We start from the raw sequence: 13578 nt of genomic DNA, 5'->3' as shown, positions 1-13578 counted from the left end.
AGAGTCCACTATTTTAAACTATGTCATAAAGCATACAAAAGTATTCAAAGTCAACCTGTTCAAATCTCAAAGAGATATTTGTATCTCTTTGTTCATAGTAACACTATTCACAATAGCCAAGAAGTGAAAGCAATCCAAGTGCCCACTGACAAATAAGTAGGTAAACAAAATGTAATATGTACATAAAATGGACTATTATTCAGCCTTAAAAGGAAATTCTGACACATGCTACAACATAAATGAACCTTTAGGATACTATGTTAAGTGCAATAAGCCGTCACAGGTAGACAAACACTGTATAATTTACCTATATGAGGTATCTAGAGCAGTTAAAACCACAGAAGCAGAAAGTAGAAAGGTGGTTGTCAAAGACTGAGGTAGAGGATAACCAGGAACTGTTTAAAGGTACAGAGTTTCCACTTTGCAAGAGGAAAAGTTCTGGAGATTGGCTGAACCACAATGTGAATATACTTAATACCAATGAACTGCACACTTAGTAATGGTTAAGATGGTAAATTTTATGATATATATTTTTTAACCATAATACAAAAAAATCAACTTGTTCAAATTATTCCAGGTTAGCTAAATATTTCTCACCTGAGAACAAATTTTGTATTTTCTGTTTTGCCAGCTCCTGATTCTCCAGATACAATGATGGACTGACTCATTTTGAGCACCTTCATGTCTCGAAAAGCCTTATCAGCTAGGGTCAAAAATAATACATTAATGATGAACAGTTATTAAATACCAATTTACTAAATGACAGAAAGTTTGTTTACTAGCAAAGAGACCTTCCTCCAAAAGAAATTATAAATGTTTGTTTACAGTTAGTAAAATTTTAAAAATCATTCAAAAGAATTCAAAACATCTCCAAGTATTTGTATGTTCTAGTTTATTATCCTTACAGCTAAATAGTATGAAATCCAAATAAACAACTCTTATGTTTGTACTATAATGTCTCCATATGAAGAGCTGTGATTCAGCTCTTCCCAATACCAGAAAAGATCTGCAGAGATAAAAAAAAAAAAAAAAGCTCACTATGCGTAACTAATGAAGTTCTCGAAGAAAAGCGAGAAGTAACAAGCTATCAATTAAGGAATCTGAAAAAAAAATCTGCAACCAAAAATTCAGCTGGAAAAAAAATACATAATTGCAAAATAATTGCAAATTAAATCTGTGTTTTTCTGCAATATTCTATCAAATTTAAACATCATATAGAATTTATCAGCATTTCAAAAATGGGCAAAATTCACTGCTATACTTTTTTTTAGTTTTGCAATGGTTTACATATATAATTTTTAACTTCATTATACTCCAACAATTTAGGCTATAAAATGTCTTAAATTTTAAGACATTAAGACATTTAAATTTTAAGACTATACAGATAAGTTGAGCACAATTTAATTCTGTTAAAGTTATCTCAAATTAAAACTACTTTAATTCAAAATTAGGTCCTTACTAATTTAATCCTGTAACACAACTATTTCTCACCTCAGACACGTGCTACCCATACTAACGTGGAAGGCTTTACAAACGACTTTTACTCTAAGGACCAAATGCAAACTACATGCAAAAGTGTACCCATTCTTTTGATCGGTTTTGTAATATGTCCCACCCATTCTTGTGGAATCACTGTAAATACTTTTTTAACAGTAAATTTTAAAAAACCAAAAAACAGTTTATTTACTTTGTAGACATATAACTTCTCTCCAGTGGTGAGCTTGCGCACATTCAGGTTCTAAGGCTTTTACACCATTTTGGTAGCTCACAGAAAAAAAACCAACGCCCATTAGAGTATCTGAGAACCAGAAGTCAATCAGCTGTCCCACTGGTCTTGGCTAACATACTCACTCTGCCTAGTACACAAGTCAGCCAAATCTGGAAGTTCATGAAGCCTGGTTAGGCCAAAACACAGGCATGAAGTGAAAGCCCAAAGAGAAAAACAGACTGCACTAAGAATCAATACCAAAACATGTCATTATGTAATTGTTGGCTATGCCTCGATCCAAGGGATTAGCTAACATCTCTGTACTTGCAGTTATCAGCCATTGGGGGAGGGGGAGGTTTACATTACTCCATCTCTGTGTTCCTCAGAGCTCGAGTGCTTTAAGATGAGAGAGCCTGGGAAAGGCAAAGACAGATACTGCTGTCTTCCCACACACACATTCCCCAGAGATATGAAGCATACACCATTTTCAACCCTTTAAATGTTATAAAGCCCCTTTAAAGCCAAGATAATGCCTGGAAACTGTCTGCTCTTACAGCTCATATGTAACTCAAGTAACATGTTCACAAATGATGACTCTGGCGTGAACGCCATAAAGGAGGACATTTTTAAGGAGTTGATCATGTTGCGCAATTAAAAAGGACCATTAGGTCAGCTTTTTATACATCCTACTTTCAACTGAGTGGACACATTTAAGAGGACACAGGGATTTAATAAAGATAATCATGTACAACTGCCCCATGATTTGGCTGTAAAAGTATTCTTCCCCAACCTGTGTAAAGTACATGCTCCCAACAATGGTGATACATTCAAAATGCTTGCAGGCCCTCCAAAAGATATATTCAGTTAATGGTATCTTCTATTAAACCATAAGAAAACTGAGTAAATTTGTACAATGCAAGGAAAAGTAAAAATGAAGATGCTATTAAATTACTTACCAATTGCAAAGACATGAGGTGGCATTGTCCCAAGAGATTTTCCCTGATACGACTTTATTGTTTCTGAAGAATATATTTTAGGTATGTCAAAGTATGGGTTCACTGCAATCAGAATGTTGGCCACATACGTCTAAACAGGAAAAGCATACACATAAAATTTTCCAATTACTATTGTCATTTAAAACTAAATAAGGCTCATAGGAGAAAGAAAATACAGGAAATAGATACCTTCAATTCTCTATATAACTTGGACTCTCAGATCTGCATATCTAGCCTAAACATTCCCTATCTCTACAAGACCCATACTTCTCTAATGTTTAATAAATATTTACATCTTCTCATCCCATAGGCATCTCGAACTCAGCACATCTAAAATCAACATTATGTCTCTTGATCTCCCTTTGCCTTAAAGAAAACATTCTCCTCCCATATGCTCTCCTGGTTTATACCATCAACACCAAGCAGAGTCTCTAAGCCTCTACTTCAATCAGCCTTCTTCTGTTGACTACTTATGAAATCTATTCTCCTAGTTCTAGCCCTACAGCCTGAGTTTTGGTCATTTATACTCCTCACCTAGACTATTTTATTCACCGTTACTGAAGAGTTTAACATAGGTCATAAGAACGTCTAGACCTATCCCCATCACTGAATACCAAGAATTGATTTAGCTTCTGGTCCCTGATTTTGCAAAACAACACATGCTAACCATTCCCTAGAATATTGACAGGCTAAAATGTTTAATGAGCAACTTAAAGCTTGCTTTTAAAATTGGAATTTAACTGTGGCTTTAAAAGACAAAAAAAAAATGCACCAATAGGATCTATAAAATTCCTTGTGGGTAGGAAGCGAGTTGTGGTTTAGCAATTAGTTGTGGTTTACTGGCCAAAGTAGGGCACACAGAACCACATTTTTCCCTTTTCTGCTCCTAGTTGTGGAAAGGAAATGATGCAAAAAGCTTGAACTCACACACTACTGATCTAAAATTCAGTGAATGTTCCCAAAGATGTCCTGGAGTAGGGTAAACAAATAAGAAATTCCAGGTACTAATCTTTCTATGGGAGACAAAAGGAAAGTAAAAGAGATTTTAGGAACCAGTGAAAATGTTAAAGTGAGTTAGCTATTGTTTTACTCAAATGTAAGGGAGAAGAGTGATAATTCTGGTCGGTGAAAAATATAAAAACATCAAATTTCAACTCTTATTACAATGCTTCCTTGTCTTACATATATTACAGCAGTAATAACTATATGTATTGCTGATTTTGATGGCTTTATTAACTAAAGGCATAATTGGCTAGGAGAAAACATATCAATCATGGCTTCAGTTAACGTGAAAATACTGGTTTTCTAAAAGGAGCTGATGATGCAAACAGCTACTAACAGAGGTCATTTGTCCAACTGCATATAATATCTTAGGAATAGAAGGGTCAAAAAAGCTAGGAATACCCCTAAAATTCTCCAGAGTGATGTAGACATTATACAAGAGAAACAAAAACTTAAATTTCACATATTTTTTTTCTATCAACCATGCGACTTAGCAAAGGCTTGCAAGTCAACTAAATTCAATGTGGAAAAAAAAGCAACTAGTTTTTTAAATACACTTAATACTGCACGTAAAACCTTCAATTAACATCACATTCAGTAAGTACAGTATCATTGCAACACAGGAAGCATTAAAAGACCAATTAAAATCCCCTGGGTGTTAAACTTTTATATAAACATCCTAAGTAAAAACAATTTTTAAAACAATTTTTAAATTTTTTTCTATCAATTTTTAAAAGTATGATGATTCTTTAAGGTAATAAAAAATGTCTGAACTTCAAGAAAAAAGATTTAAAACAATCAAAATTTGATCAAATAAATAAGATTGCTCCACCACCATCAAAAGATATAAGTAAAGAAAAACTAGTGGCCAGTTCTACTTGAAAGATGATGTTCCTGGTTATATCCAAATCAACTTTTATTGACTTTTTACAAGTTAAACTGCTTTAAAAACAAACTTTAAAACTGTATTTTTTATGATTTTGGTACCTAAAACAGCATTTAGCACACATCAGATGCTCAGTATTAGTCTGCTGATTGAGTGAATTTTGCTTCTAAATGTATTTTTAATCAAGAATAACCATATAGGCTCTTTATTTAGTTGATTTAAAAGAAAAAAAAATGAGGAACATAAAGACTTAATACTGTGCTATGTATAACCAAAAGATGGCAAGTGAACTCTTTTGGAAAAGACTAGATTAGTTCTATTTCCCAGCTGTCACCACTTGGACAGATGGCAAAGACTAAAGGTAATTTAGTCAGAATTAAGTAAGTACAATTAGGCAAACTGATAGTGATATAAAAGATTAAGACTGTCATTTGATCTAGGAGGTGTCAAAGAAGCCATGTGTTTTCTTCGTTCAAAAATAATGAAGAGTCGCATCTTTATAACAGGAGAACTACAGTGGCGTAATTTATCTCCAGCCAACAAAGGAATCTACAACTAGGTCATATTAAAATAAAACCTCTCATGTGCCCAATGAGTAATTATAATTAAAACATACTAGTTAAGTATCCATCTGAATGATTTGGTGCAAACCATATTTACATTAAAAGCATGCACTCTCATTTTTTAATATTCTGTATTTCTAAGGTAAGGTGTCTCCTTAGGGCTTAATGAAATATTGTAACTATTTAGGCTCTAAGATCAGCATTTCAGTGTTCTTGGTATTTCTTCAGGTACTGTTTAGGTTATTCAAGTTTTTAATTTCAATATACATTTTTTACAGTCTGCCTTAAATTCATGGCAGAACAATGTGGAAAATGAATTAAATGGATCTGTAAGCATATACCAAAAATAACTCAAAACCCCAAATAATTAGTATGTTTTTGGAAAAAAAATTGGACATTTTTAAGTCTGAATATTTAGCAAGTGCCTACCATGTACCATGCATGTTCCTGGAGTTAGAGCAGTAAATTAGAAAAAAAATCCTTATCTTCACGGAGCTCACACTTTATTCAACAAACTCAATCAAATATGATTTCCTTTCAGAAAATTTTGAGCTCAACAACATCAAACAGTAGTATGTAATTATCCCCACAGAAACTTAAACCATAGATAAAATACTTACATAAATTCTGTCTTTACTGTATCGAACTTTGATATTATGGAGGAGTGTGGCTTCATTTAAATACATTAGTGAACCTGAGACATAAAATGTATAAATCATTAGATATTTGAAGGAAAAAAGTAAAATAATACAAACACTATCTTAATCTGAGTCACTTTGATCCAAGCTAAAATTCACCTGTTAGATTTAATTCCATCTTTTTAAAACCATGGTACATGTAAACCCAAGAGGCCAATTTAAAATAGATCCAGTTTTACATGTGTGTCACAGTGATATTTATAAACAATGAATTTCCAACCAGGTAAGTACATCTAGTGAGTACCAGGTAAGTATACATTAACGAAATCTGGTTAAAAAGTTGAGTACAATTCAAGTGGAAAGAAAGTACTAGTTTAAATAGCGCCAATTTTAATACACTTTGACACAACAAAGGGATGATACTAATAAAATCTGACAAAATTTTATAGAAAAAACCCAGAAGATAAAATTTTAGAATGAGAAGGGACCATTAGACTATTCAGCCAGTGCCTCACACTGATACAACAAAATAAGATCCTGGAGAAATTGTACACTTGCCTCTTTAACAACTCGGAGGTTAGGCGCACTGACCACTCTCTCAATTGAAAATCTGCGTATAACTTATATCATCTTATAATAACTTATGTCATCTCTGCATACTCAAATTCCCAACACAGATTGAAAATACATATATGTCTTAACCCAGGATATGCAGTTAATTAATATCAGAATCAGGGTAGAAATCTTGTTTTTCTGATGTCTGTTCTACTAATATGTCAAAATATACATACATTTACACACACACACACACACACACACACATTCTGACATAGTCTATTCTCCCAGCCTAATCTACTCTCCCAGCCCTCCAATCATCTGAGCTCCATTTCTAAATTTCCACCATATGCTAGAGTAGACAAAACCACTCTTCTTCCCAATCACTGTGTATCTACTATTAGCACCACCATTGCTTGCTCCTTGCTCTAAACCAGTTTCCAACTCTTCACACCATATAATAAAGTGGATAGCACAATACCAGATTCACAGTAGGCACTCAAAATTGGCATAATCTGAATCTCTGAAATGTCTCTCCTTTTTTTCCATTTCCACTGCCCCAATCCCAGTTTAGGTCACATTACCTTGTTTGTAATCATAGTAACCTCTTAACTGTCTACTGCATCAGTCTCCCTCCTGCCTAATCTAGACTGCTCAGCACATTAACTAAACTAGAGGCCTAGTTAAATATCTCTCCTCCTAAAAAAACATCAGTGGATCTCCATTTACTACCAAAGTCCATATTCACATCTGGTACTCCCTTATTAAACCTGCATTCAACTGATTTTTTTATATAATTTTCCACAGTTCTCTTTAATGTGGTCTAACTTATGGGCAGACTAAACTATTTATCAAACCCAAGTATCATGAATGCATTGGACTCCATCTCTACATCTCCAGGTGTTAAAAATTTACCTATCCTTTAAGGTTAGTTCAAATATTATCTCACAAATGATACCTTGTTTCACCGAAAATAAGAATCTAGCAGGGCAATCAGCTCTAACGCACCTTTTGGAGCAAAAATTAATATAAGACCCGATCTTATTTTACTATAAGACTGGGTCTTGTATTAATTTTACTATAAGACCGGGTCTAATATAATATAATACAATGTAGTATAGTATAATATAATACAATACCGGTTCTTATATTAATTTTTGCTCCAAAAGACGCATGAGAGCTGATTGTCAGGCTAGGTCTTATTTTTGGGGAAACAGGGTACACTTCCCCATTCTCACCACCACTAGAATTACTTTCTTTGTAATTTCTTTATGGTGCTTACCAAGGACTGCCAGTATTGCGATTATAATATTATACTCGTATATCTGGTTTCGGCTATTAAAGCAGATCTTTGAGAACAGGACCCTGCCTGATTCACTTGCTTGTTTGCTTGATCCCTCATAGGAGTTGTATATATGCCTAAACTGTGTGTGTGCCTAACATACAATTCAACACCTAGACAATTCTGTCCAACAAGAGCCTCTTGCTATACCTATCTCAAAGACTACCCATGTTTGTACACTCATATGTAGCCAATTCACTTTTCAAGAACACATGCATCACTGTTTTCTAATGCCACTTATGGCAGAATAAAGCAGTAAGAAGTGGCTAGGGCCTCCTAACAGCTTTAATGGCATTAATATCCAAAAGTCAAGTAAAAAGGCAGAATTAACATACTAACCTTAATATATAAAACCCTTCACACAGAAAATCTAGAGCTAAAACTAGGTAATAAAATTTTGCTATATTATTAGTGCACTATCAAAAGACAACTCATGCATCTCTTTCAACAGAACTTTTATCACATAGTTCAGAACACTCTACAGACATCAAACTTTTAATAAACACATTACCACCATGAAATAGAGAAAAGGATTTTAAAACTATGCATGTGAAACCCTAGGAACAATGCCATGTGTCATTTGGCAGAGGACAGTGGTATAGTGGCAAGTCTAGACAAAAGAATAGGTGACGGAACCACTTTAGTTGGAAAACCTACATTCTAAACTCAACAACCAAAGTTGCAAACTCAACAACCAAAGTTGCATTAATGGTGTGGTTTCAGAAAAGGGACTTCAAGTAGGGCTGGGCTACTGAATGATAAGGCTAGTTAACATCCACATATTAACACTGCTGCCAGCTGGCATCATCTAAGAAAACACCTGCAAGAGCCAGCAAAACTACACTGAGACCGGGAAAATTAAAAGGCTGGACAAGTATCATAGTTAGACAAATATCACATCAAGATGAAATAACCTGAAGGAGAATGCCTTAAAGTGTTAATTAAAAAAATGATTAAAAATAATTCAAAACCACTTATGTTTAGGTACACGTGGATATGTAAACCAAAAAAACATTTAATATATGAAAAGGATTAATTTCTAGTTCTGAATACCCTAGCAAGTTCTAAGAAAAGAGATATTCCCTCTTATTTTGGATATGATAGAATCTCATTCCTTTTATTTTGTTCTGATTGCTATTACGAAAAATATTATCCCATCAAACTTTCCAGTCGTTTTGAAAAGGAAGGGAGCTCCACATTTTCCCTCAAACTCTTACACCTAATAACAGCTACCATTTATTGAGAGACTATTAAAGAGTAAGCACTGCACAGTGCCAAGCATTTTAAATATATCATCTCCAAGCACGCAACACACACATTGTTACTCCCATTCTCCAGATGAAAAGCTCAAAGAGGAGAGAGAAATTGTCCACAGCCACAGTTCCTAACAGCATAGTCAGAATCTGAACTCAGGCTCCCTAAGCCCACAGTTCTCCTATTACTCAATTCCACACTGCCCATTCACATATGGGAATCCTACACAGATGTGAACTCCAGAGAAAATCAACAAGGACAAAATATATTCCTTTCTCTTATTATTTTTCTTTAAATGTTAAGTTTTTAATGTAAGATATCTTTAATGAAATCCCTGACAATGAGACATGATTCTTTTTATTTTTATTTTTATTTATTTTTTTATTTTTTTAAGGAGGGTGCAGCTCACAGTGGTCCATGTGGGGATTGAACCGGCAACCTTGGTGTTATTAACACCAGCTCTAACCAACTAAAGCTAACGGGCCAACCCCTGGACATGATTCTTAAATATTGCCAAGTAAAAAATGAAATATGAGTAATACTTAATCTTAAAAATGCGAGAATAAACATGGCCTGTTTACTGGATAAAGTTTTTTCCACCAAACACGTTAAGGTAGTTATATCAAATTAATGTTTTATTTTAATGTTCTGAAATCAATTTTTCCATTAGTAATTATAACACAGTATTTTTTAAATGTTTTTTTCCCACCAAACAGTGGCATTAAATGGGTCCTCTTGACTTAACTTCCAAATTATTGAACGACATACACTACTATAAATATCATCTGATTCTAGATGAAGTTCAAAATAACTCTTTCAAAACCGCTAACAAGAGATCTTTAGTTCAGGCTCCATGGTAAATTATTACCATTCCCCACATTTATACAACTGAAGTAAACTAAAAGGACATTCAAGAGAGTCTTTCACCAAAGTGCAAATGTGAGATAATAATGAATTTAGGGCTTTTGAGTTCCTCCATTCATATGAATCTTCATGTCAAAAGGCTACATTTCTTCGGAACCAGGATAGTGTACCTAGTAATAGAACCACTAATTTATTTTTTAGAGGAACAGTTTCCTTTTCTGTGGATGAGAACTAGTTTTCAATTTGATACTTACAGTTATCTTCCACGTCTTTTTTACTGTCCTCTTCTGCAGGAAACACTTGGTTTATGAGAGCCAAAAATGTCTAACAAACAAAACAAGAACTCATTAAAGTAGAGGTTTATAAATGCAAGAAAAATAAAGAAGCTTAACTGGTTGCATATATTGTAATAATAGCAACAATATGCTCTTCATTAAAATACAATACAAGATCCTATTACTTAACAAGACACAAACCCAAAAATCAGGATAATAACTTTACACAAAAACTTTATCCATTATTACCATGACCATGAAATCAATAATGGAAATCAATAAAAAACATACTATGCTCTAATACCTAGAGTAGGACAAAAAGTGAAGTATATTAAATTTATATAGGTATGCTATTTAACAACTTTATAAAAATAAAAATTTTAACATTTGTACATATAGCAATTGTATTGTTTTTAAAAAGAAAAAAGTTAACATTCACTCAATCAGATACACTGACAGCACAGATTATTATTTCATTGTTAATTGTTTTTAAGTAAAACATATTTGACACGAATTCTTGTACAGATAATGTGCCAGAAATATAAACGGTACCCAAAGCTATTTGGTCCATAAAATTATAGGTGTGTATGAAGAAGTTTGTATTTGTTATATCACTTAAATGCTATGGTAGAAATTCTAGAATTAAGATAGTATCTTGTAAGAGAGAAGAAATTATCTCAAATTACATTTAAAGAGAATTAAATTTTATCCATGCCATTCTAACTTATCTATTAATTTATACTTCTCAAACAATTATAATTGGTTGCAGGTGTCATCCATATCAAATAAAACGCTAAGAAAAAATTGTTCAATTATTTTAAAATAATGTTTGTAGGTCTATATATGTGTGTATCCACACACCTATAAGACAAGGCTACTTCTATAGCTTACAGAGTAAATCCAGGCTGCTGGTACTACCTCAATTCAAAGTCATACCCAAATCAGAAAATTGTTATGCTCTAAATACACTGGAAGTTTATAATCTGGATCCCAGTACATGGTCTTAACATTATAAATGTGGAAAGGTTTACAGGATAGATCACAAAATCGGAACTAATCCGTAATGTATACTAAGTATATTAACGGTAATATAGAACAACCCACAAATTATTACAATGATTCTATCGGGAAATGCATTCAGAAATAATTGCTAATGTCACAGACCTACGTGCCCACTTTCACAGCCATAGAAATGGGGGTAAGACCTCCCCAGACTCCAGGTGTTGGTTATATCCTGTTAGAGCCACGTGAAATAAAAGAGGCTCCAGGAGATCGGAAAATGGGGAGAGGGAGAAGACAAAGAGTTGCTAGAATGAGAAAGTTAAGAGAAAGGCTGAAAGGCAAGTAATGAGTCCTACAAGATAGCTTCTCTCCTATTTCTTCATCTCCCAAATTATCTCCAACCTCCATCTTCTTCTCCCCTTCACCGCCTACTCAATGAGAAAGAGAAAATTTGTTTCATTAAGGCAATTGTTTTCTCTTAAAAGGAGGAGGCTTTTTGTCCTGTCAAGAGAAGATCCCATACAAAAGCACACAATGACCCCCAGGAGTAAACATCTCCCACATCTCACACACAGAGCATCAAGCTCCAATGACGAAATGGACAAATCAAACAGTCCCTGCACTTGAGAAGATTACAGTCTAGTAAGGAGGGGGAGAGAAAATAAATATCTCCACCTAAGTATTACAGGAGGCTAAGAATTTATACCACTCCTCAAAGAAAGGAGTAATCGACAGTAAATTCTATGGCATGGGAGGGGAATAAGGGAGGATTGGATAACTGAAAATTTTTCATAAAGGAGGTCACCTCAATCAGAGTCTTGGGAGAGAGAGAAGTATTCACTAAGCAAAGGGCTATGGAGGGTGGTATTCCAGGCAAAAAGAGTACTGTGAACAACACAAAGCACTCAACATCACCTAGTTCATAGTGGGGACCTGATAAACAGTGTGGAGGGGCAGCGTGGAAGAGAAACAGTTTCACAAGAATAAGCATATGGCAAGAGTATGAAGGAGCAACTGTTGGTTGGCAAAAAATAAGACTAGTAAAGTAGGCAGGGAAGAGAGACTGTCGACCCCTTAAATGCCATATATTGAGGGCGTTAGCCTGAAGGCCAAGCTGCTGCAAATAGGGAACATAAAATCAATTTAGAGATTCGAGACAGCATTTTTAACAGAATAAAAGATATCAGAAAACACCAGACTGTATCACATGCAGTAAAGATGTTTCATTTGACCAACTCTGCTTCATTTATGGATAGACACATGCACACAATACACACAGTTGCTGAAATGTGAAATCTATTTTTCATACACACACACACACACACACACACACACACACACACAACACACATACCTAATGCAATGTAAAATCTATTTCTTCCTATGGGTCACAATCAAAAAACGCTAAAAGCAATTGCTATCATTGAAGACCCGAGCTAAATCATTCCCGCTTCTATGCTTCTACTGTATCAACAAACAGAACTTGATTTGTCCATCATTTTATGCACTTAATTCCTTAATATTTAAAAATGTATGATCACAAGGCCATTAATTATCTAGGCAAAAAACTGCTTCTCTTGTGGATCTTTTTAACCATATATAGTTATTATTACACTTTACAATTTATTAAGACCCCAATCAGAAAGCAAAGAAGAAATTAAGATTAAAAGCAATTTCTGAGATTTTTGTTAACCCTCAAAAAATGTTTGTGAAAAGAAGCTTCAGCTTTAGTTTATAAAATTTTCTATAGATCCATACTTCTCATGGCTTCACAATTTACATTTTAAGTATTTTTATTGGTTCTATGTGTGTAATGTGATTAATACTAATAAAGCACAGTTGAAAGCACATACATTATTTAAAATATAAAAAGCATACATCCATAAATCCAATTTCTTCTATGCTTGAACTATTTTGTCACGTGTGGATATAACAGAATATACTTAGCATATATACTTTTAATTTCAGCCTTATGATTTACTGTGCTTATAAAATGTGTTAAACAAAAATGAAAAAAAAGACTTTGAAGGATAACGAAGGCTCACTCAATTTCTGTCATCCGAAAACATGCTACTTTGACATACTGATTATTGTGAGCTAAAGGCACTTGAGAAATAGCCGATACAAGAAAGGCACTCTGTCCTTTTTATTTCTGAAAGCAGGGCATAGAACTGCCATGTGAAAGGTGCCCTCCCTGAACCAGAAGGAAGGAAGACAATCTTATCACCAGAGAAGGGGAATCAAGGCCAAGAGAAATCTGTACAAACCTTGTCAAACTAACCCTTATTTTCCTAAGCACCTCTCCACAATATACCATCCCTAGCCCAAACCCCTCTGTCTTATCAATTCTTCACAAATTGTTTCTTTGTCTAAAAAGTGTAGAAGCTTTCTGTTCTGGGCATGTCTTCAGTTCTTCATTCTCTCATGAAGGCTCCTATATGCATATGAAAATTTAATAAAACTTCTATGCTTGTCCCACTGTAAATTTGTCTTA

The 13578-nt window shown here is 34.1% G+C and overlaps 1 protein-coding gene across 10 annotated transcripts in view; it reads right to left on the bottom strand.

Moving 5' to 3' along the window:
* The window catches only part of MYO6 (myosin VI), a 136390-nt gene that overhangs the window by 69809 nt on the left and 53003 nt on the right, over nucleotides 1–13578 (bottom strand). For all 10 annotated transcript variants that reach the window (XM_019729586.2, XM_019729589.2, XM_019729590.2 and 7 more), the window contains exons 3-6: nucleotides 10062–10131; nucleotides 5775–5848; nucleotides 2665–2794; nucleotides 598–703 (exon numbers count right to left, since the gene is read on the bottom strand). In XM_019729586.2, coding sequence (XP_019585145.1) covers nucleotides 598–703; nucleotides 2665–2794; nucleotides 5775–5848; nucleotides 10062–10131 — 380 coding nt within the window. The remainder of the gene's footprint in view (nucleotides 1–597; nucleotides 704–2664; nucleotides 2795–5774; nucleotides 5849–10061; nucleotides 10132–13578) is intronic.

This window comes from Rhinolophus sinicus, linkage group LG05, assembly GCF_036562045.2.
Source record: "Rhinolophus sinicus isolate RSC01 linkage group LG05, ASM3656204v1, whole genome shotgun sequence".
NCBI lineage: Eukaryota > Metazoa > Chordata > Mammalia > Chiroptera > Rhinolophidae > Rhinolophus > Rhinolophus sinicus.
This window is presented reverse-complemented; position numbering and strand designations above follow the sequence as displayed.